At 37.3% G+C, this 25,692-nt stretch overlaps 1 protein-coding gene across 3 annotated transcripts in view; it reads right to left on the bottom strand.

The window, feature by feature from the left end:
* AGTPBP1 (ATP/GTP binding protein 1) overlaps window positions 1–25,692 on the bottom strand; it is a 172,293-nt gene that overhangs the window by 5,854 nt on the left and 140,747 nt on the right. For 2 of the 3 annotated variants that reach the window (XM_008056463.1, XM_021711566.1), the window contains exon 24: window positions 16,779–16,939. In XM_008056463.1, coding sequence (XP_008054654.1) covers window positions 16,779–16,939 — 161 coding nt within the window. Of the gene's footprint in view, window positions 1–8; window positions 1,231–16,778; window positions 16,940–25,692 lie in introns of those variants that run through there. The other variant, XM_008056464.2, reaches the window with a different exon arrangement.

Here is a 25,692-nt window from a genome sequence, read left to right as displayed (position 1 = left end):
ACAGAATGTTTCATTTATATAAATTGTATAATTTTATTCCTGTCTCATGGATAAATATAGCATCTCCTAAGTATCATGAAGTAAATGAAATTATCCATAGAAAATACAAGTAATAATTTTTGTCAGTCTTAAGTGGCTACAACATACAGATACACATGCCCACATACAGAGAACTAGTACACAGAATATCCAACAAGAGAATATTTATCTATTTGGAAAAAAATTGCGAATTTATTTATACTTTTGTTGAAAAAAGGTACAGACAATTCCTGATTTACAATGTCACATTTGCTCTACTTTACAATGGTGCAAAATCAATCTGATATTTACTTTCAGTATAATATTCAACAAATTACAAAAGATTCAACACTTGATCATAAAACAGGATTTGTGTTAGCTGATTTTGCCCAACTATAGGCTAATGTAAGTGCTCTGAGCATATTTAATGTAGACTAGGTTAAACTATGATGTTTGGTAGACTAGATGTATTAAATGCATTTTCAACTTATGCTATTTTCAACTTACAATCATAATCCTGTTGTAAGTCAAGGAGCATTCGTATAACTAAGCTGACTCTGGGAAGCAGTAATTACTATGTCACAAAACTCCGACTTATTTTGCTATTGATCCAAAAACATTCCTTACACATAATGAGAATGTTAAGTGATTAAATTACCCAAATTAGACAGCAGCATTCCAAAAAACTGAAAGCAGTACATTTTAGTAATTGTACTTATATACTTGGGGGATACAATATATAATAAAAGAACAGGGGAATTTTAAGCATGGATCTAATTCCCTATTCTGTCAGGGATGACCAGAAGGATGACCTTGGATAAATTCATCTCTTCGAGCCTCAGTTACACACATATGTAAAAGGATCACAATACCAGCTGTCACTGCTCATTCTCAGTAGAACATTAGAATCTTTGAGATAATCAAGCTTAATATCAATTCAGAACAGATATGTTTATCAGGGGTTCCAAGACCACCTCAGGTTAGTGATTTGCTACAAAGACTCACAGGACTCAGCATACAGTCAAAATCACAGTTATGACTTATTACGGTGAAAGGATACAAAGCAAAATCAGCAAAGAAAAAAGGTGCATGGGCAAAGTCCAGTGGAAACCAAGGCCAAGCACGGGCAGCTGTTAGAGGCAGAGAAGTCATCAGATTCAGCAATCTCAATGGATTGGAGGCAAAAACTGAAGTTCAGAGCTGCCAAGGTTCCTGAAAGAAGGGAGTTGAAGAGATGTGACCCCAGCTCTTGACAGTTTTCCCTTAGAGGCATTTGACAAATTCTTAAACTACATACTACAAGAGGCTGAAAAGCAAAGAATACAGCAGCAAAACAAACAAAACAGAAAATAAACAAGCAACAGAATTTTTTGGCAGTCTCATAGTGCTGAAGAGAGGAGAAGCCCTAGGCTTTCTGTTGTAACCTCTTCAGGGCTACAACTTAGAAAGCAAGGGGGAGTGAACCAAGAGTTAAACAAGTTTCACATATTTTGCAACCAACTTCAAGTCAACCCAGTGGCTCACTGATTGGGGCAATCTGCCCTACTCTAGAAGCCTACCAGAGACTAAAATGAATCTTCTTTGAAGGAAGCTATCTAGAACCACTTCAAGTTTTTATACACAATACCTGACATTTGATCAAATATTACCAAGGATATCAAAATATAGAACCAGGGAAAAAATACCAGCAGAAACATACCCAGGTGGTCCGGTATGGGAGGTATCAGGTATGAACTTTAAAATAATTATGATTAATATGTCCAAAAAAACAGATAACAAGAATTTTACCATCTACTTTCTATTAGCAAATAATCAAATGCAAAGCCTAGATCTGAACAATATATAACCGGAATTAAGAACTCAAAGATAGATTTAAACCTATTTTCTTGGACAGAGCTGAAAAGAGAACTAGTATGGAAGAGATAGGCAAGGAGAAAATTTCCAGACTGAAGTAACAAGAGCAAAAAAGGATAAGACACTGTAAAAAAACTAATATTCACATAAATCAAACCCATAGAGGAGAAAACAATGTGGCAGATGCAACACTGGAATGGCTGGGAATTTTCCCCAAAGAACAAAAGACTCAAGTCACAGATTTAGGAGGAGCTGCACACCCCAAGTAGGATAAATAAAAAACAAAAACAAAAACAAAACAAACAATCCTTAGCACTTAGAAAAATTGCTAAAAACCAAAGGAAAAAAAAAACAAAACTAAAGGTGTCCAGAAAAGACACATTAAAAGTAACAAAAAAAGGCTGACAGTTGATTTCTCAACAAAAACAACAGAAGCCTAAATTCAATGCAGTGGTATCTTTAAGGAGTGAGGGAGGGGGAGGTGGTAGAAGAACCATCCTAGAATTCCATACTAAAGACACAATCTTCAAAAGTGAAGTTGAAATAAGAAGAAAATTTCCAAACAAATAAAAAGTGAAATAATTTATTGCAGACATGCCCTAAAAGAAAACTGAAATGGAGTTCTTCAAGTAGAAAATAATCCTAAACCAAAACACAGAAATTGAGGAAGGAATTAAGAACCATTGAAAAGAAAATCTAAGTGAATACTGACTATCTACAACAGCAATAATGTGCAATTAGATTTAAAATATATGGAGCTCAATCAAAATATATGAGAATGACACAAAGGGTGAAAAGGTAGACAGAATATATCCTAAGATCCTAGCCCTGCCTATGAAGAGGAAAAAGTAATAATTTATATTATACTCTAATAAGCTGAGGATTCATGTTATAATTTCAAAGGCACCACTATAAGAATAGTAAAAGAAAATTGAATAAGCTTATAATGAGATAAAAAATTTAATAACAAAAAATATTTGTATTAATCTCAAAGAAGACAAGGAGAAAAAAGAAAATAAAACAGGCAAAGACAACAGAAAACAAATACAGAAAATTACAAACTCAACTGTAGCAGTAATTCATTAAATGAAAATAGAGTAAATATTCCAATTGAAAGACAAAGATGACTGACTGGATTATTTTTTTAAAAAGTACAATTATAGCCGGGCTCGGTGGCTCAGCCTGTAATCCCGCGCCTTTGGGAGGCTGAGGTGAGTGGATTGCCTGAGCCCGCGGGTTCAAGACCCGCCTGGGCAGCGAGACCTCATCTCTACAATAAATCAAAAAATCAGCTGGGTGTGGTAGCACATGCCTGTAATTCCAGCTACTCGGAAGGCTGAGGCGGAAGGATTGCCGGAGCCCAGCAGGTCAAGGCTGCGGTGGCTGGGAGCAGCCACTGCACTCCAGTCTGGGCGACAGAATGAGACACCAACTCAAAAAAAAAAAAAAAAGTACAATTATATGCTGCATACAAGACCCACATCTTGAATATAAGGACAGAAAAGCTGAGAGTAAAAGGATGGAAAAAGATACATTATGCAAATACTAACCAAAGAAACCTAGGGTAGTTATGCTAATGTAAGACAAAGTAGACTTTAAAGCAAGAAGCATTACTAAAGAAAAATGTTTTATAATGATAAAGGGATCAATCCACCAGAATGACACAACTACTAAAAAGTTCTATACACATACTACAAAACCTCAAAATATATAAAGCAAAAGTTGACAGAACTAAAAGAAGTAGACACGTTCACAATTGTAGAGGGAAACGTGAAAATACTTCTCTCAGTACTTGATAGAACAAGCAGATCAAAAAATCAGTAAACATTAACTTGATTTTAAAACGATGTAAACACTTGATTTTATCAGGAGTAAATGGAATGCTACACTCAGCAATTAAATAATATATACTCTTTTCAAATATGAATATAACATTTACTAAATATGCATTCTTCCTTACACTGGTGTACTTACTATACTCTTATTTTTGAGGTCTCAGATAGATGCATATGTGAAAGATATAACTTCACTCTTCCAAGAGGCTACCAAAAATATATAAATGTTTATAAATATATACAGGAATAAAATTCCTTGTATAGCTAAGTCATAGAGAATAACAATTACTAACTTGATACCTATCTACATCTCAATTATAAGGATCATTTACTTCTCTTATTATAAGACTTGAAGCTTTTGTTATAATCAAATCCTGGAATACTTAAGTGTTTACATCAGTCCCAAACTTATGTTTATGGATTATTTCAATCTCTGTACTTGTGTGTACAAAAGAATTTCATCTACTTGGCACAAACACAAATGGTATACTTTTAGTTACAAGCAACTATGATTTCCAAGAGATTAGAAGTTGTGATATGATCTTCATTTACATGACATGATTTATCTGCCTAGACAATATTCCAGTAGCGATTATAGTTGTAAGAATTTTCCTGAGGCGAGAGGATTGCCTGAGCCTGCCAGTTCGAGACCTGCCTGGGCAACATGGTGAGACCTCATCTCTACAATAAATCAAAAAATTAGCGGGGTATAGTAGTGCATGCCTGTAGTGCCAGCTACTTGGAAGGCTGAGGCAGAAGGATCGCCGGAGCCCAGTAAGTTGAGGCTGCAGTGGCCGGGAGCATGCCACTGCACTCCAGCATGAGCCACAGAGTGAGACTTCAACTCAAAAAAAAAAGAACTTTCTATGTAGCAGCAAATTATTCTTAGAAATGCAAACAAGACTCAAGCGTGTGTATTCTAGCCATCAGAGAGGTCTTTTCTTAAGATTAGCTTGCTTAAGTAGTAATTATATGTTAAAAATAAAATAAAGCATATTATATACCAGCAAAACTTTACTACATAGCTAGATACTAGATATTATTGTTAACATTCGGTTCAGAATTATCTATATTAATTTAATTTTCTTAGAAGAAAAAGTTCCTACATACATATAAATAAGCACTAACTTTACATAAAGAAAATACAGATAACAAGTTAACATTTCATTCTAGTGTTAACATGGTCTGTAGCAATTGTACTACTTTACCAGTATTTCTACCTAGTCTTTAATACTGGGGACAGAATTAGAAATTTTAATCAGAGAATATTATGTTAACTGGTCCACAGACTCACAGTCATTCCATCTGCCTGATTAGGAACATACTCTAACTTTATCAAAATATATCAAATTAGGTTTTTTAGAAGTATTACACAAAATATAGCTAATACTAAGGATTTTAAAGGCTTTCTCTGGCTTATGTCCTATCTATTTTATTAGTTGCATCAGAAACAATTGTCATCGAATTTTCTTATGTCCATTCTATATGCATAAAAAGAAATCAAATACTGTTCCATGTTATAATATGGGTGAACCTCAAAAACATGCTAAGTGAAGGAAGTCAGACACAAAAGATCACACAGTATATGATTCCATTTATATGAAATATCCAGAAAGGTAAATCCAAAGAGATAGAAAGCAGATTAGTGGATGCCAATAGCTAGGAATGACTGCTTAATTGGTACAAAGGTCTCCTTTGCGGATAATAAAAAAAGTTTATGAACAAGATAGAGGTGACTGATAGTCGCACAACACTGTCAACATACTAAATCCACTGAATTGTTCACTTTAAAATGGTTACTTTTAGGCTCTGTGAATTTCACCTCAATTAAAAAAAAAACCTAGGTCCAAATAATGTTTTTGATTATGACAGTAAATAAGCATCATTTAAACATGGGTATATTTTTAAATATGATAAAACATTGAATAGATATTGTTACTTTTCAACTTTACTTTCCTATAGTGTTTTAAACATGTTCAAACTTCAAATATTTCTTCCACAGGCCTGATGTCCTGAAATGTAATCACCACCACAATATCCTAATAAGAACTGTTAAATGTTTTAACAGTCTCATTCTCAAATCATTTAAATGAGGGTTATTGAAATTGTTCAATGGTTCATGCAACAGATAAAATAAAAACACCTTTTGGTAAGTACAAAAATACTATCCAGCTATATGCTATATGAATGAGTCCACCACTATTTCCAGCTTTGACCTAAGGAAAGACATAATACAGACTTAGTATTGCATCAGATTAAATTTTTGTTATAGACTCTAAATCCATCCAAGTTGCTGTGAAGCCCATAATTTTGTCCTTTGTGGCTGCAAAAAAAATTTTATTATAAAACAAACACAACTGGGTAAAATTAAAACTACTTAAGCTTGGTAATTTCCACTAAATGCCCTGGGACTATGAATATTCAACCATGAGCTTTAAAAGTAAGTTCTGTCATTTTTTTAAACACAGTAGATCTAACATAGGCATTTATTTCTGATCTCTTCTCAAATGTCACTAAGATAACAGTAAAAGAGTAACTTTTTTTTAAAAGGATAAATCCATAGGGGGGAGACTCAAGAGGGGGCTACAGCAAAAAACAGATACCAAGGAAATGCTGGAAGATGGCGGCAGATGGATGGAACTGAGGGGCCTGAGTTCCACCTTCCTTCACTTTGTTATGCACCCACAGTAGGGAGGGAAAGTAAGGGGGAAAAGGCTAACTTAAAATTACAAACCCTGGAAAAGTTCAGAAATTACAGACACATTATTTTGAAGAAATGAGTTTATGGGTGGAACTGAAAACACAAATGAGTTAAAAGGTCAGATCTTCAGATTCCCTTCCTCAGCACAGCTCCTTCTTCATAAAGATGAGAAGTTGACTTTCAAAAGACTCTTATCACTTAGGATCAAAAGGCAGCGTAAAATCCAGAAAATGGGGGTAGGAACAGGACAGCAAGTGAAAGTCTGCTCAAAAGTAAATTCTGCTGAGCTCCCCAAATGTTGGTTTAGCCGGCTTCTAAGGCAACATTTCTCCACATTAAACAAACAAAAAATTGAGGCTGTTGTGGTCGGGAACATGACACTGCACTCCAGCCTGGGCAACAAAGAGAAAGACTCCAACACGCGCGCGTGCGCGCGCACACACACACACACACACACACACACACACTATATCAACTTTTAGAAAGTCAGTTATTTTCCCTAACCACCCCCTCACTCACCCTCTGTTAATTAACTACATTTAAATATTTAAAAGATAATTTTAATATCAGATAAGACTCAGCTAAAGAGAGAATGGATGAATTCAAAGGCAGGGTTAGAAAAAAACATTCAGAAGAAAGCACAGAGAGACAAAAGAATAAGAAAATAACAGAGAGAGAGGATATAATGAAAAGGTCTGACTTAAATGTAAATGAAGTCCTAGAATAAGAGATAATAAAAGCAAAAACAATGTTTGAAGAGAAAATAGCCAAGAATTTCCCCAAACTGATAGGAGACATGAAGCCACAAATTTAAGAAACCTCATGAATTCCAAGAAACAAATAAAAAGAAAATCAAATCTTTGTAAAACTCCTAAATACTGGGCAGGCTCGGTGGTTCAGCCTGTAATCCCAGCACTCTGAGAGGCCGAGGCGAGTGGACTGCCTGAGCCCACGGGTTCGAGACCCACCTGGGCAACTTGGCAAGACCTCGTCTCTACAATAAATCAAAAACTAGCCAGGCGTGGTAGCATGCACCTGTAGTTCCAGCTACTTGGAAGAATCACCAGAACCCAGCAAGTTGAGACTGCAGTGGCCAGGAGCGTGCCACTGCACTCCAGCCTGGGTGAGACTCCAACTCAAAAAAAAACAAAAAACAAACAAAAAAAACCTCCTAAATACTAAAGACTAAGCAAAATTCATAAAAGCAACTTAGCCTTAAAAGATCATTTTCAAATGGAGCAAGAATCAGGCTAGTGGCTAACTTGACAGCCCAACAGTGGAAGATAGAAGACAACGTTACCTAGGTTCGTCAACCAGCAAAAATATTCCTTAAAAAATGAAGGTAAAGAGTTAACAGAGTTTTTTTGAGAAATGAAAATTGACCACAGATAAAACCTAAAATGTAGGAAAAAATGAAAATAAAATAAAAGGGGTTGTAAATGTGTAGTGAGAGCTAATGAGTACGTAAGACAATAATGTCTGTAAAGTTTAAAATACAATATTAAAATATCTGACAACAGCAGATACCTTAAGAAAGGGGATTAGACATATATGTTCTAAGGATTTTGTATTGTCCAAAAAGAGATACAAGTACAAATTTACATCAAGAGTGTGAGAAACTGAGAATGCATGAAATAATACCAAATGTCTGTTAAAAGAAGTTATGAAGGTAAAATATAAATCTAAATCAGTATAAAAGACTGTCAAGAAAAAGAACACATGACAGATGGAACAAACAGAAAGCAAATAATAATCCAGTAGATTTAAACCTAAATATGTCAACAATCACAATAAAATGTAAGTGAACTAAATGTTCCAACTGATAGATTTTTTTACAATATCTATATTCTGCTTAGAAGTCATACTAAAATATAAAGACACAGAAAGACCAAAAACAAACACTAAACATAAAAGAAAACTAGTTATAATTTACATACACAGTAACATCAACATGGTTAAGAATCTGTCAGCTTTTTCTTTTTTTGAGTTGGAGTCTCACTCTGTTGCCCAGGCTGGGGTGCAGAGGCATACTCACGGCCACCTCAGCATTGACCTGCTGGGCTCCAGCGATCCTTCCACCTCAGCCTTCCAAGTAGCTGGAACTACAGGCGTGCACTCCCACGCCCAGCTAATTTTTTATTTACTGTAGAGATGAGGTCTCACAGAGTTGCCCAGACTGGTCTTGAGCCCTCAGGCTCATGTAATCCACTCTCCTCAGCCTCCCAAAGAGCTGGGATTACAGGTTGAGCCACCGAGCCCCGCCTATCAGCTTTTTAATATAAGGTCATACATCTAATACTTTCAGAAGTGTCAAGTTTTCTAACTAAAATAATTTTATAGATTAGTAGTTTTAAGTTTTGTTCCATTTGCACTTAGTTTTAAAATCCTCACTGTCATTTATAAAACTAAATTTATCTTTTACCGAATGAAACAAAGGCACAGACATTAAATGAAATGACTGGGAACTTATTTTTCATACTCATCACAGATTCAATCCAGTTTTTGTTTTCTAAGCTATTTTTGGAGACAGGGTTTCACTCTGTCCCCCAGGCTGGTGTGCAACAGCATGATCATAATTCACTGCATCTTTGAACTCCCAGGCTCGTGGGATCTTCCCACCTCAGCCCCCCCCCAAGTACTATAGGTATGCACCATCAAATCCTGCTAATATTATTGTAGATAGATGATAGACAGACAGATAGATAGACAGACAGACAGTTTTTGTTTTGGGGGTTTTTTTTGCAAAGACAGAATCTTGCTATGTTGCCCAGGTTGGTCTAGAGTCGTTCTGCCTAAATATCTTAGATCTTTTTTTTAGTTTATTTAAAAGGAAACTCAAATGTACTAAAAACCTGGTGGTTCACAGTGTTATGAAGAATAATTATATGACATCTGAAATGGACTAAATGTTTATGCCACCCTTCCCCAAAAGGCATATGTTAAAATTCTAACCCCTAAGATGATGGTATTAGGAGGTGCAACCTTTAGGTGATGATTAGGTCTTGAGGGCTGAGCCCTCATGAATGAAATTAGTGCCCCTATAAAAACTGCCAGGAGGGGGCAGGGAAACAGGATTGGAATCTGTCTGGGGAAAGGAGGGCACACCTCATCAACAAGGGCACCTGAACATTTATATACCTAACCCTGAATTGTACTCCACACCTTCAAAATAAAAAAAATTAAAAGTAAAAAAACAAACAAAAAACTCACCCTTTCTGCCATGTGAAGTTACAGTGAGAAGATGGCCATCTATTAGAAAGCAGCCCCTTGCCAGACACTAAATCTGCTAGCACCTTGATCTTGGACTTCCTAGTCTCCAAAGCTGAAAGAAATAAATTTCTGTTGTCTATAAGTGACACAGTATATGGTACCTTGTTACAGCGGCCTTAACACACCAGAAAAATTGGTAACAAGAAGTGGGGGTGTGTCTATAACAAATACCTAAAAATATGGGAACAGCTTTGGAACTGGGAAATGGGTACAAGATGGAAGAGTTTGGAGGTGCATGCTAGAAAAAGCCTATATTGCTATGAATGGCCCAAGAAGGGCTATTCTGGTAAGGGCTCAAAAAGAACAGAGAAAAGCTGTAGAGAAAGCCTCACTCTTCTTAAAGACTTCTGAAGTAATCCTAATAGAATGGTAGTAGAAATATGACAGTAAAGGCCATTCTGATGCCATCTCAGAAGGAAATAAGACTACTTGACTGAGGAAATTTCTAAGCGAGTGTTGAAAGTGTGGCTTGTCTTCTCTTGACGGATTAAAGTAAAATGTAAGAAGAGAGCAATTATTTAAAGATGGAATTATTCATCAGAAAGGAAGAAGGATTAAAGATTTGGGAAATTCTCTCCCTATCTACTGTAACAAATGAGAAAGCAAGTTTTGAAGAGAATGCCAAGGGTGTGGTCAAAGGACCATCTGATAAGAAGATGAGTTAGCTAAATAAACAGAAGCCAGGTGCTATTGACTAGGACAAAGAAAGAATGACCCTCTCCCTAACAGGCAATTCGGAGGGCATCAGAGTGCTTTTAAAAGGGGAAGGGGAGGCACCTGTGCCTGGGGGATCTTCGCACTGGAAGTCCAGCAACACTTCACATCACAGGCTCCACTCCCCACATTCCAGTGCCAGGCTCCTCAGCAGTACCAGGTAAAGCTCCAGAGGGCCCAGGTGTGATGTGCATGCAGTGGTCACAACTTCAAGGGTGCAAGCATTTGGCAACATCCAGGCATGCGTGCTATCTCTGCTGACCTGCAGAATACATGAGCCCAGGGAGCACAGCTACCTCCATCCAAAATTTAAAGGATGGAGCCACAGGCACACAACCCAGGCAAGGAACTACCAAAAAGGTGGGGATTCTACAGACAACAGCCCAGCAAAGTCACTGGGCAGGACTGCCTGGAGCCTTAGGGATCCCACCTACAACCAACAAAACTCCACCCAGTGCATCCAGAAGGCAGGAAGCGGAGAACCCAGCCAAAGACTATTACTGAGCCTTAAGGTTTTGGACATGCTTAAGATCTGTCACTCTTTCTTCTTTCCTATCTTTTCCCTTCTGGAATTCAAATGTCTGTCCTGTGCCTGACCCACCATTTTGTTTTGGATGCACCTAACTTGGCTGGTTTCACAGTTTCAAAGTTAAAGGACAATGAACTATACCTTGAATCTCACCCATATCTATTTAGATGATACAGTCATATACTGCATTACTATGTTTTAGTTAATAACATATTGCATATATGGCTGTGGTCCTAATTATACCGTATTTTTACTGTGCTTTTTCTATGTTTAGATACACAAATACTTACCACTATGTTACAATTACCTATAGCATTCATTACAGTAACATGCTATACAGGTTTATAGCCCAGAAGCAATAGACTCTACCATGCAGCCAAGGTGTGTGGTAGGATGTCCCATCTAAATTTGTGTAAGTACACTCTGTGATGTTCACACAATGACAAAATCACCAAATGACTCATTTCTCAAAACATATCTTTATCACTAAGAAATGCATGACTATATTTAGATGAGTTTTTAAAATTTAAACTTTTGAGTTGCTGCTGGAACAAGTTAGGACTCTGGCGCCTATTAGGATGGTGGAATTGATGTATTTTACTTGTGAGAAGGACATGGATTTTGAGGTGGGGACAAGAATAGAAGGCAATGAACTGAATGTCTGTGTCATGTAAGGTTACAGTGAAAAGAAGGCCCCATATGAGAAAGTGAACGCTCATCAGATACCAAATCTACCATTGCCTTGATATTGGGACTTCATGGCCTCCAGAACTGTGAGACAAATTTTTGTCATTTATAAGCACCCAGCTTATGGTGTTTTGTTTTATAGCAGCCTGAATGGACTATAACAATATCTATCAATGAGCTACTGTAATAATTATCCTGAAAAAGACATTTAATATAAACATTTATTCTTATTGCTGCAGTTATTCAAGCTTATTTGATACAAATTGCCTATAAATGAAAATAAATTAGTTCACAACAGATGCTGTATATTGGAAAACAGTTAAAAGAAGGATAAACTTTAATTGAGGGCTAATATGTGGAATAACACTATCCATATTGTATACAGGTTGAATAAAACAAAACTCTGGCAAAGGTAGATGGGCTTGAAAGACTATAAAAGGGTGAACCAACTAAAAAAAAAGAGGGAACTTATATTCATTAAGTTGATATCTCAGTTTCACATCAGGACCAAGAAATAGATAAAAAGTTAAACAAGGACAAACAAGGGATCCAGAAGAGCACAGACAATAAAGAGAAAAGGACAGCGACAAGATCCTAGTAAAAGGGAAGTGATTTCCTAGTTCCATCTCTAAAACTACCATTTGCCTTTTTCACTTGCACTTGGAAATGCAGTGTTATCTGCTTTTGATTTCATATTCAATCACTAAGATCCCTCCAATACTATCTAATACTCCCCTCAAGCAACCACTGCCCCTTATTCTTACTATTCTTATTAGGACTCTCAGCCTCCTCTCAAACATAAATGGTTCCAGCTTCCTGAAGAATTTTCTATAAAATCCACATTCATAATGCATAGAACTGAACACTTGCTCCCTTGATGTTTTCTTCCACCTTAACTTTTCTAAGCTTCAAATAAGCCTTTCCACCTTATCTAAATTAGTCTACAGTAGTCCCCTCTTAGCCTTGGGGGATAAAACCAAGACCTCTGGGTATGCTGAAACTGTGGCTAGTACCAAACCCTACATATGTTTTATTAATTTCATAATTGAGACAGGTACTCACAGGAGGTGGTGGGGGAGTGTCTACAGGATGGATATGCTGGACAAAGGAATGATCCATGCCCCCACCAGGACAGAGCAGGACAGCAGGAGATTTCATCATACAATTTACAACTTATGAACTGTTTATTTCTGGAATTTTGCATTTAATATTTTTGGACCATGTTTGACTGTAACTGATATCACAGACAGTGAAACCAAGGAGAGACTAGTGTATTTTCCATTGCTAACTCTGTTTCTTTCAAGGTCAGCTGCATTTCTTTACTAAACCTCATCTGTTATCTTTCAAGCTGAAAGGACATAACAAGGAGTCAATATACCTAATGTGTAGCCACTTTAACACTGCCTAGTTTTGTCATGTCTTTCTAGGAGTTCACTTTACCCTCAAATCACTAGCCAGCGATTCCTCAGATTCCTCAGAGGTAGCTACTGATAATTGTTTTACAACCCTTCCCCAGCTTGTTTTGTACTCATTAGTTTTTCTATTTCAAGTATTTGCCACCACCCATAACCATCAAGCTAACCTAATCAGTCCTTCATGACCTTCATGACACAGGCCCCATCAACATGGCATGTGACTAACCCACCCATCCGCCTGCTGTCCATCACCTGATTTCAGTACTTGTGCTCACTGCCCCTCCACGACAATGTGGAGCAGATCACCACCCAATCACCTTGACGACCAGCCCCCATCATCTAAGGGAAGGTTTAATATGGCTGCCACGTTTTCTAAGCTTTGTATCCCTCCCCTAACTTGGGGAGATCAATCTCCCTTCACTCTCTAGTTTACTTTCTAGTCATTGTTTTGCTAAGCACTGGCCAGGTCATGGATTCTTTGAGCTATGGCCAGGCCATGTTTTCCTAAGCTTTGGCCCCTTTCCCTAACTTGGGGAGGTGAATCAATCAATCTTTCTCTCTTATTTACTTTCTAAACAAACTGTATCTTTCAATCTCCCATCTGTGCAATTCTTCATATCCTGCACACGGGGCACTGGATCGCAAACCAGATACCCCCTGGTGGGTCTGACCTAATTTTTTGGAGGCCCTACTGGCCTAACATAAGCTCTACCCTAAAACTTAATAACTTGAGAAAACTCTTCCAGGTAAATCTAACAGCCACTCAGTCACTCTTTTTCTCAAAATGTGTATGTGATTTTTTAACTGTTATTTTTTACTTTTATAAAGCCGTCATGCCACTTCAAGAACATGAACCATGCTTCTTTCATTATACTCTCAGTACCCTTCAGGACACGAGCTCTCACTTCCTGTTTCTTCCACCCTTGCTGAGTTGAGCACAACTCTACCCACAGTAGGTGTACAATAAATACTTAAATCTAATGACTCAGTAACAGAATGTAATCAGTCAATGAATAGCTACTACACGCCAGGCACTGAGAACTCAAAAATTATTTTTAAAAGCCTGAGCCGAAGTGGGTAAGGAAGCCATCCAAGAGAGGGCAGTAAAGAATAGAAGATCAGTTACACACAGGCAGGTTGACCAAATAAGTAAACATCTTCAAGATAATGGTAGCCAGGTTTCTCACTGAAAGAAAGGAGTCAGAAATTTGAAATTTCAAAACTAGACTAAAACCCTTGGGTACAGAATTGGAATAGAAGGCATTAATATGAACTCAGGGCTTTCAGATTATGTCTGTGTTTATGTGTACATGCAAGTATATGCATGTGTGTGTGTGTCTGTATGTATTCATGTATATAAATATTTTCTATAGCTCTGCTCACAGAGAGAACTTGGGAGCAGTGATACCACAAAAGCAATTAATACAACTAGGACCTAGGCTTATACATAAATATTATTTTCCATCAAAAGGAATTAGAAAGCCCTGAAGAAATGACTGATTCCAACCATGGAATAAAATACATGCAAAGATAAGCTGGGAAATCCTGTTGTGCCAGAAAGCAGAGATGTCCTCAAAGAATGCTGGGGATATACCAAAAATACACATTATTTGTTCAAAAGGCCAAATCAGGAAAATTTTGAGCATGGAAACAAAAAATGATAGTAACAGATTAAAATCCACTGGGCTAAGCTCAGTGGCTCAGTCTATAATACCAGCACTTTGGGAGGCCAAGGCAAGTGAAATTGCCTGAGCCCGTGGGTTCGAGACCAGCCCGGGCAACTTGGTGAGAACTTGTCTTTACAATATATCAAAAATTAGCTGGATGTGATAGTGCACACCTGTAGTTCCGGCTACCTGGAAGGCTGAGGTGGAAGGATTGCCAGAGTCCAGCGGGTCAACGCTGGGGTGACCATGAGTGTGCCACTGCACTCCAGCCTGGGCAACAGAGTGAGACTCTAACTCAAAAAAAAAAAAAAAAAGCCCACTGAATTAAAATCATAAGTTCAATACATATACATTTAAAAATGAAAAACATGTGATAAACGGAATAGTAACAGAGTTTCAAAATACAGTACCAAAAAATTCTTAATTACAAAAAGGGAAAAGACTATACAATGGAGAAATTTGGCAGATTTCATCATAATTCAGTGATCTTAAATAACAGGACAAATTAAAACTGCATACTACAACAGGATGCAACGAGATGAATACAGTATCCAAGATCTTCTTGCCAAAGATGCATGCCTGAATATAAACATGAAGAGAGGTAGACAAACTCAGACTGAGGACAGTCATTCTCAAAAGCGTCAAGACATAGAAGTCAAGGAAAATCAGAAGTAAGTAGAAAATTCATTTAAGATGAAGAAGGGTAACATGGAGGAAGAAGTGACTGGTTTCATAGCAATGTAAGTCAATAAGCAGGAGAAAGAGCTACAGTAAAATTTCTAGAAGTAACTGTCTGAATTTATAGCTGACTACTATTATGTTTGTATTTTTATACTCATACAATGCTAAGAACTAGGAGTTCTTAAATTTTTTTTGTGCCCTAATCCCCTTGGCAAGTCTAATGAGACCTATGGACTCCTTCTCATAATAGTTTTAAATACATAAAGCAAAATAAATATTACAAGGAAAACCTATTACATTAAAATACAATTATCAAAGTGTTAAAAACATATTTGCAACATAGCAGTATATGCGATTTCTTTCAAGATTATGCTTTTCAAAACATACACATGCTCCCTTGAAAAGATTAAGACTAGAGAAGAATCTAATAACCATAGTGGTGAAGTATGAATAAGCATAAATGGCATTTCAGGGTATCCAAAGCAACTGTAACATCTAAAGGGTAGCTAAAGCAACTGTGGATAATCAGTTAAGAATACCTGAATTAAAACTTAAAAGGAGGCATACATATCAGTGAGAATGACAGTCTTTATGTTCATGTCCATTATTGTTTGGCAGACACTTTAAGAGTAGAGAATGCATATGACACTTGTCTAAATTACCATATTTGTAAAGAATTGGAGTTCCAATTAATGTTTTACTGTTCTTAAAACTGCTATCCTGATACATATAACAGAAATGGCAATAAATTGACAATTTGATAAACCATTAATACCTAACAACAAAAATCATGAAGGTTCTATAAAATGAGACTATTCTAACCCATATGCACAAAACTATAAAATGCTAAACTCTGACATTATGATTAAGAATTATGACTCTGAATTATCTCTGAACCTATAACTGATCAAATATTTATACAAGGAATTTTAGAAGAAAACGTTATCTATTTAGAAGAATATCTGGCAGATGTGGTTAACTTTTCAAATGGATATTAAATTAGTCGTTATATATAATCAGAAGGTTATTGTACAGTCATCTGATGTGTGAAGACATCAAGTAACATTTCTTATGAAATATGAATTCTGACTCTAAGTTCTAACTTCGATATTATCTAAATACAATATTTCCTACTTTGCTTATTCTGGGGTTAAAAAAAACGATTATAATCACTAAAAACATTCAAAGTATAAGAATATTTTTATACAAATCTCATCCAAGTATCAACATGAAAAGAATCAAGAATAAGATCACAATTTGGAAAAAATATTAGATATGCTAACTTAATATAATTCTAAATATATTCTTGGCTGACAAAATGTTCACACCTTTTTTATGCTTAACTATTCTAATCAGGTATAATAGTATACTACAATACAATAAAAGAAAAAATCAATTGTATCCTACCTCGTTACTTTGCAACTTGATTCAATTAACTCATTTTCAAAGTCAAGTAGGCTGGAAGGCAGATTATAATCCAATGGGGATGTCAATCTTTTCAAACGCAAAAGACCAACACAAAATTTTGCTCCCATCTCTTCCAATTCCCGAGTACCAATCTGTAAACCCTAGAAATAAAGAAATATTATACATAATTAGAAAGATTGTTATCTTCTGGCTGCATCTCATTAAAGTAATATAAAAATAATTTATAACTATATTAATAAAAGGTTGATACTTTTTAATTACAACATATGATTATTCTAGGTCACAAAGAAAATTAACTGTCCTAAAAGACCACTTCTAAAATGCCCATTCCCTTTTACTATGACGTAAACTATTTTTACCATCACACTAAAGAGAAAATTAATAGATGAACATTTTGTGGTTAATGGTACTCTTGGAGGTCATGTATGAAACCATAAGTTAGTAAGATATGACTAGTATTTCTTGTAATTCACTACTTTGTGTGTCAACATTGAACTATCAGTGTTTAAATCAAGGCTCCAGTATATACACTTGAATATTACCTTATAGATGCTGTCACTGTATAAGATAAATTGATCAGTAAAAAACAAACGAAAGGTAACTGTCAAAAGAATCAAACAAACATAGGCCAATAAAGTAGTAGTAAAAAAAAAAAAAAAGTCCTTATGTTCCATTTCAATTAAGAATGTCCATTTCAGCCAGACTTGGTGGCTCAGCCTGTAATCCCGCACTTTGGGAGGCAGAGGTGAGTGGATTGCTTGAGCCTGCGGGTTCGAGACCTGCCTGGGCAACTTGGCGAGACCTCATCTCTACAATACATCAAAATTAGCCAGGCGTGGTAGTGCGCGCCTGTAGTTCCAGCTACTCGGAAGGCTGAGGCGGAAGGATCGCCGGAGCCCAGCAGGTTGAGGCAGCAGTGGCCGGAAGCGTGCCACTGCACTCCAGTCTGGACAACAGAGTGAGACTCCAACTCAAAAAAAAAAGAATGTCCATTTCAAATTTGAATACTCAACTCCTTACCCTTTTACAGCCACCAGTTTCCTATAAGCAACATAATGTTTACCAAAAGTTAAATTTTACCACATAAAACCATAAATATGGATTACAAATGAAGTCCTTATGTTCCATTTCAATTAAGGGTGAAGACCTGTTTCCTAAAATATTAGACTCACACATAGTGAATAAGTTTAAAATGTGTACATTATATGGGGGGAGAGTGGTGATAGGGAGTACACATGATCTCTCTGTACTTTTCACTCAGTTTTGCTGTGAACCTAAAGCTGCTCTAAAAAAATAAATAAAGTCTGGCTGGGCATGGTGGCTCTGTAATCCCAACACTTTGGGAGGCCAAGGCAGGAGGGTCACTTGAGGCTAGGTGATCAGCCTGGGCAACAAAGCGACATCACTACTAAAACTAAGTATTTTTAAAAAGTAAAAATAAAGTCTATTAACTTTCTTTAAAAAAGTATGTCATGAGCAGGGGAAGGTGGCGGCAGAGCCAGTCAGACTACGCGAGTCCCTGTGTGAGTGAGTGAGTGAGTATATGGGCACTCGGTATACACGTCTGTGAGTGAGCCCGCGTGTGAGTGGCTGACTGAGTGGAGACTCGGGAGCAAGTGGCCAGGCTCCCTCCTGCTGAAGCAGCTGGTGTTACAGCTGCTCCATTTGGACCTCGGTGCTTCCCGGGCACAGAAGCCAAGGGCCATTTTTAAAAATCAACAAAGCCCTTCCAGGAAGAAGCTGCAGAAAGTAACTGCCTGCTCCAGGCTCTGCTTCACTACTGCAGTGCCTGGCCAGACACTGCCAGCAAGGGCCATGGAGGGAGTACAGTGAGGGAGCCATAGGCAGAGACCCGCTGGAGAAGATGAAACAGGCACCCTGCTACTATGTTGAAAACTGTGCAGGAAAGTGCTCTGGTGCTCCCACCAAGAGCAACAGACCCGTTCTCTGTGATCAGTGGGTTAACTACTCTGGGGTCGATTATGACCCCGAGGGAATATCCTAAAAGCACAAACTTCAGAGGGATAGGACAAGTGCAGAGTCTTAAAAGCCCAACCTCCTACCCTGATTCAACCATGGGACAAAAGGTGCAACCTGAAAAGGACGAGGAAGACCCCACCCCCAAGAGATCAGTGGTGAGTCCTGGGCTGACCTAACTTCCTCCTCCCCAGCAATCCTTTGAATGTCAGACCCACACAGCTGGGACAAGACTGAGAGGGATGAACCCCAGGTGAAGCCTGGACATCAGCCACTAGGAGGACTCTACTCCAGGATAAGTCTAGCTGGGCACTCCCTTCCAGCACCTGGGGAGGACACAACCCCACATCTCCCCGCCAAGGGGAACCCCCTGACCACATGAAAGTGGGAGGGGAGGACTGATGCCCCACCCACCCCTACCATCCCCTATTCCCCACCATGGGCCATGTTCTGGGGAGATTGTGAACAAGGCTGCAGCCCTGCAGGAAACAGAAGACAGACTTACCTGTGAGCAGCTCAGAGGAACAATTACAGAACCTCCCACAAGAGGGCGTTTAGAGCTCAGCAATTTTAAAAAAAATTTTTGTGTGTGAGTATGTATATGAGGGTTCAATTTGCACCCCGTCTTTTTTTATATTTTTTCTTTCCTCTTTCGTTTTTTTGGTTCTGTGTATATGTAAATGATTGTTCATCTTTCAGTTTTTCTTTTTTGTTCTTCTCTTATTTAAGTTTAATGCTTGTGTGAGGGTTTGATCTGCATCCCCCCTTTTTCCTTTCCTTTTCTTTTTCTTTTTTTTTTCTTCTTTGGTTTGTTGGTGTGGTGTGTGTGTGTGTGTTCGGTTTTCCTTTTTTTGTTTTTGTGGGGTTTTTTCCTGTTTGTTTTGGTTTTTGTTTGTTGCTATGTGTTTCACTGTTTTTTTGCTTTTGTTTTTATGATTTTTAAAAATTTTTATTATTTCTGTCCATTCTATTTCATTCTACTTTTCTCTGTTCTCCTCTCTGCTGTTGCTCAGGGGATACATACATGTAACCATTGTAGAGAGGTGGTGGGGAATGGGCCTTAGGGAGCCTATACCCCAAGCAGTGAACACTGTTATTTGCAAGTAGTTTCTGAATTCCCATCCTCCACCTTACTCAACTCTCAAAACTACAACAGACAGCAAAGCACCCCACCTCACGGTGCTGTTTCAAAATAGAATAAATTCAGACCCCCTGATCTGGAAAGAATAGAAGAGTGAGAAAACATCAGAAGTGTAAGCCCCACCCCCACCCCCAACTGGCACTGAATAACAAAACTAAAGAGAAAAGAAAGAGATCTGTCACAAAAGAGGAAAAATCAATGGAAAAACACAGGTAATTATCAGTGTACCAAAGAGACAATGCCTGAAAAATCAGACCTCAGAGACCAATCAATGGAAATCACCAACAACTGGTCCCAGTATACAACAGGAATTAGGGAATGTATGGAAGAGTGAATAAGACCCAAGAAAGACAAGATACAACACTGAAAGAACTAGTAACAGAGATTTTGGCCATAAGAAAATTCACCTAGGCAATAAATAACAAGATGACAAGCATGGAAAGAAGAATTAATCGAGCAGAAGAAAGAATCTCAGAGTTTAAAGATCAAAACGTGGTATTAACCTGATCTATAAAAAACACAGAAAACTCAGAAAGAAAGAACAAAGCCTCCAAGAGATATGTGATTATATCAAGAGACCACATTTATGCCTGATCAGTATCCCATAAGGAGAAAGGGAAACAGAGAACACTCTAAGTATTCTAGGAGGTTATCCAAGAAAACTCTACCAAGGTCACCAGAGATGTGACCATCCAAACACAAAAGATACAGAGAGCCCTCACAAAATGTCAAATAAGAAGACCAACCTCTAGATACACAGTATGTGTCGCCTACACAAAGTAGGTACAAAAGAAAAAATCCTAAAGGCAGTGAGAGAGAAAGAGAAAGGTCAGACCACCTACCAGGGAAGACCAATCAGAATAGCAGCAGACCTACTGGAAGAAACACTACAAGCAAGAAGGGACTGGAGCCCAATTTTCGAAGTCCTCAAAGATAAACAATTTCAACCAAGAATTTCCTACCAACCAAGTTCAGCTTCATCAGTGATGGAGAATTAAAATCCTTCCCAGACATCCAATCCCTAAGAGGTTATGCAGCTTCCAGACCAGCTCTACAGGAGACATTTAAAAAGGCATTAAACACAGAAGAAAAAAAAAGAATGACCACACACTTCTTAAGAGAACAGGAGAACACAGAATCAACAGAAAATACATCGTGACTGCAAACTTGAAAACACACACACACATTAACCCAAAAGTTAAAAGAAAACAAAGAAAAACACTTTATAAGAATCTCATGACAGGGATAAACACTTACATTTCAATAACCAGCCTGAACACTAATGGACTAAATGTACCATGGAAAAGGCATAGAATGGCAAATGGATAAAAACAAAACAAAACAAAAAACACAACCCAATAATTTCAGGCATCCATAAAACATATCTCACCACAAAGTATGCCCACAGACTCAAAGTTAGAGGATTGATAATGAGTTTCCAGGCAAATGGATCACAAAAGAAGGTGGAGTCACGATCTTAACACACACGTGACCAGCAAATTTTTCACTTTCCTAATACTGAGAGCAGGTAAAAATCAAAAAAGTCAGAAGCTGGTAAATGCAAACTTCTGTCATTAAGCACAAGTGAAATGGTCTTCTAAATTGTCACCTTTCAGGCACTACTGCTAAAAGCTGCAGACATATGCAGCATTTGCCTCAGACACCACTCTGACTAGCATTCTGTACTTTGTATTTTTATTCAGATTATACCCGAAAAGGCAATCTTCCACAATCAGGTAAATTCACGTCAGTGGCAACCAGGAACAGAATCTGGAATGATGTAAATTCACATCAGTGGTCACGAATGAGTTAATATCAGACAAAACAACCTTTAAGCTATCAGAATTAAAAAAGATGCAGAAGGATACTACATTATGATAAAAGGTTCAATCCACCAACAAGAAATATCCATCCTACAAATATATGCACCCAAGAGGACCAGTGTTTATAAAGCAACTACGAAGTAAACTCAAAAAAGATATTGACTCTAACACTATCATAGCTGGGGACTTCTACCCCAATAACAATACTAGATAGAGCATCAAGGCAAAAAATCAACAACAAGATCCAGAACCTCACCTTGATGACTGATCACATGAACTTAATAGATACCTGCAGAACACTACCCAATAGCTACATAATATACATTCTACTTATCACCACATGGAACATACTACAAGGTTGACCACATCCTCGGCCATAAATCAAGCATAAACATATTTCATAAGATCAAAATAATGGCATACACCTTCTCAGACCACAGTGGAATAAAAATAAACATCCACACAAATGGAATTCCCCACAAAGACATGGCCACTAAACAGCATAATGCGGAACAACTCCTGGGTCAACACAGAAATCAAAACAGATTTAAAGATTCCTGGAAACAAATGAAAACAAAGAAACATCTGGCCAAAACCTCTGGGTTGCAATGAAATCAGTACTAAGGGGAGAATTCATATCTCTACGAACACACATCAAGACAAAAAAAAAAGAAAGAAAGAAAACAGAAAGATCACAAGTTAACAGCCTAACAAATCACCTAAGGGAGCTGGAAAGACAAATTCACCAAAACTCTAACTTCAGCAGAAGAATCCAGATCACCAAAGTAAAAGCCCAAAAACAGGACATAGAAGACAAAAATATCATAGAAAAAAAAAAATCAACAAGACAGAAAGCTGGTTCTTTGAGAGGATAAACAAGATAGACAGACCCCTCCCCAGCCAAAATTACCAAGAAAAAAAGAGAAAACATGAAAATAAACAAACAAATGCAAAAGATCAAATCACGACTGACCCCAAGGAAATACAAAGGATTATCAGAGATTACTATGCACACCTGTATGGAAACAAACTCAATAACCTAAATAAAATGAAGCACTTTCTGACATCACACAACACCCAAGGTTGAAACAAGAAGACACTGAGACATAAACAGACCAATAACAACTCGGGAAATTGACTCTATCAAAAGAAAACAACATACAAAAAAAAGCCCTGGACCAGACAGCTTTCCAGCAGCATGCTACAAAACATACAAGGAAGAGCTGATACCAATCCTATTGAAAGTATTCCAGGCAATTGAGAAGGAGCAAACTCATTTTATGAAGCTAACATCACACTGATACCCAAACCACATAAAGATCCAACAAAGAAAGAGAACTACAGGCCAATCCCTGAGGAACATAGATGCAAAAATTCTCAGCAAGATTTTAGTAAATCAGATCCAACAACACATCTCAAATCATTCATCATGACTAAGTAGGTTTCATCCTTGGGATGCAGGGCTGGTTCAACATCCCTAAGACCATAAACATAATTAAATACATCAACAGATATAAAAACAAGAACCACATGATTATATCATTAGATGCGATGCAGAAAAAGCTTTTGATAAAATACAGCATTGCTTTTTGATAAATACCCTTGAACACCTGGGCACAGAAGGAACAGACCTCAAAATAGTAAGCACCGTCTATGATAAACCCACAGCCAGCATATTGCTAAATGAACAAAAACTGGAAGTATTTCCTCTGCAAACCATAACAAGACAAGGCTGTTCACTCTCACCCCTCCTGTTCAACATAATATTGGAAGTCCTAGATAGAGCAATCACAAAAAAGAAGAAAATCATGGGTGTTCAAATAGGAAAAGAGGAAGTTACGTTATCCCTCTTTGCTGACGATATGATCCTATACCTCAAAAATCCAAGAGAATGTGTCATTAACCTCCTTTCACTGATAAAGGACTTTGGTAAAGTCTCAGGGAACAAAACAAATGTACAAAAGACAGTCACATTCTTATACACCAAAAACAAACAGGCAGAGAGCCAAATAAAAAACACAATTCCATTCACAATAGTCACCAAAAAAATGAAATACCTCAGCATCTTCCTAACCAGAGAAGTGAAAGACCTTTACAACAAAAACTACAAAACACTGCTCAAAGAAATCAAAGAAGATCCAAACAAACAAAAATATTCCATGCTCATGGGTAAGAAAAATCAACATTGTTAAGATGTCTGTCCTACCAAAGGCAATATACAGATTCAACACAATACCCATTACATTACCAATATCATTCTTCTCAGACCTGGAAACGACAATACAAGAATTCATATGGAAACATAAAAAACCACACAAATAGCCAAAACAATTCTCAGCAAAAAAAAAAAAGCAGGAGGTATCACACTTCCACCCAGATTTTAAACTTTACTATAAGGTTATAGTAATAAAAACATCCTGGATTAGAACAAGAACAAGCATACAGACCGACTGAACAGGAGAGAGATTCCAGAATCAAAACGTCAATTTCTCAACCAACTCATCTTCAAAAAAGCCTCCAACAATAACCACTGGGGAGAGGAGAATCTATTCAGTAAGTGGTGCCGGGAAAACTGGCTGACCACATGCAGAAGATTCAAACAGGACGCTTACCTATCACCATACACAAAAATCAACTCTAAATGGATCAAAAACCTAAATGTGAAACTGAAAACTATAAGAATCTTAGAAAACACAGGAGACACCCTTATGGGAATCAGAATAGCAACCAATTCCTGATCAAAACCCCAGATCTGACCACGCTATGAGAGATAAGATAGACAAGTGGGACCTCATTAAACTGAAAACCTTTTGCAAAGCAAAAGAATCCATCAAGAGATTAAGGAGACAGCCCATGGAACAGGAAAAAATATTTGCCAACTGTATATCTGACAAAGGCCTAACATCCAGGATCTACAAGGAACTCAAACATGCCAAGGAAAAAAAACAGAAACAAAAAACAAAAAAACAGCCCCATTAAAAAGTGGGTAAAAGACATATGAGCAGCCAACAGATACATGAAAAAAACTCAGTCTCACTAAACATCAGAGAAATGCAAATCAAAACCACATTGAGATACCACCTAACCCCAGTTAGAATGGTCATCATGAATTAAAAAAAAAAAAAAGATGCTAGTAAGGATGCAGAGAAAAAGGAACGCTTTTACACTGCTGGTCAGAATGCAAACTAGTTCAACCTCTGTGGAAAACAGTGTGGTGATTTCTAAAAGAACTAGAAATTGACCTTCTATACAACCCAGCAATTCCCCAGCTGGGAATATACCCAGAGGAACTCAAATCACTCTACAAAAAAGATATCTGCACACACATTTATTTGCAGTAGCAAAAACATGGAACCAACCATGAACTGGATTTTAAAAATGTGGTACATATACACGATGGAATATTATGCAGCCATAAAGGACAAACTTGTGGACTTTGCAGCAACTTGCATGGACTTAGAGTCTATATAATACTCAGTGATCTACCATAGAACCAGAGAACTGAGTACCACATGTTCTCACTCATAAGTGGACCCTGAACATTTACCATAATACGGTAAGAAAGGGATTAACTTTCTTAAACTGTCAGGGGAAGGAGGTGCACATAATACCAATAAGGGTACCAGATCTCAAACCATGTGAAGTGGGGACCAAAGGGAGGCCCAAACTTTACCAGTATGATGACCACTTGTATACCTAATCCTGAATTGTACCTCACATCTTTAAAATGATTTAAAAAGCATGTTATGATCAAAGCTTTGCATTTTAGACATTAAAAGAAAACCTGACTTAGTAGGACACACTTCTCTCCATAAGAGTTTTAAGTGAATGTATATTAATTAAATCACATGAGAGAAATGAGCATTAATATCCATTTTATTTTTAAAAGTTATGTATATATTAAAAACAAAAATAGCTTTAAAAATTGATTTAACATTTTGTATAAAATGTT

The sequence above is a fragment of the Carlito syrichta genome, unplaced genomic scaffold (genome assembly GCF_000164805.1).
Source record: "Carlito syrichta isolate Samal-C Ts95f unplaced genomic scaffold, Tarsius_syrichta-2.0.1 Scaffold302371, whole genome shotgun sequence".
Lineage (NCBI taxonomy): Eukaryota > Metazoa > Chordata > Mammalia > Primates > Tarsiidae > Carlito > Carlito syrichta.
This window is presented reverse-complemented; position numbering and strand designations above follow the sequence as displayed.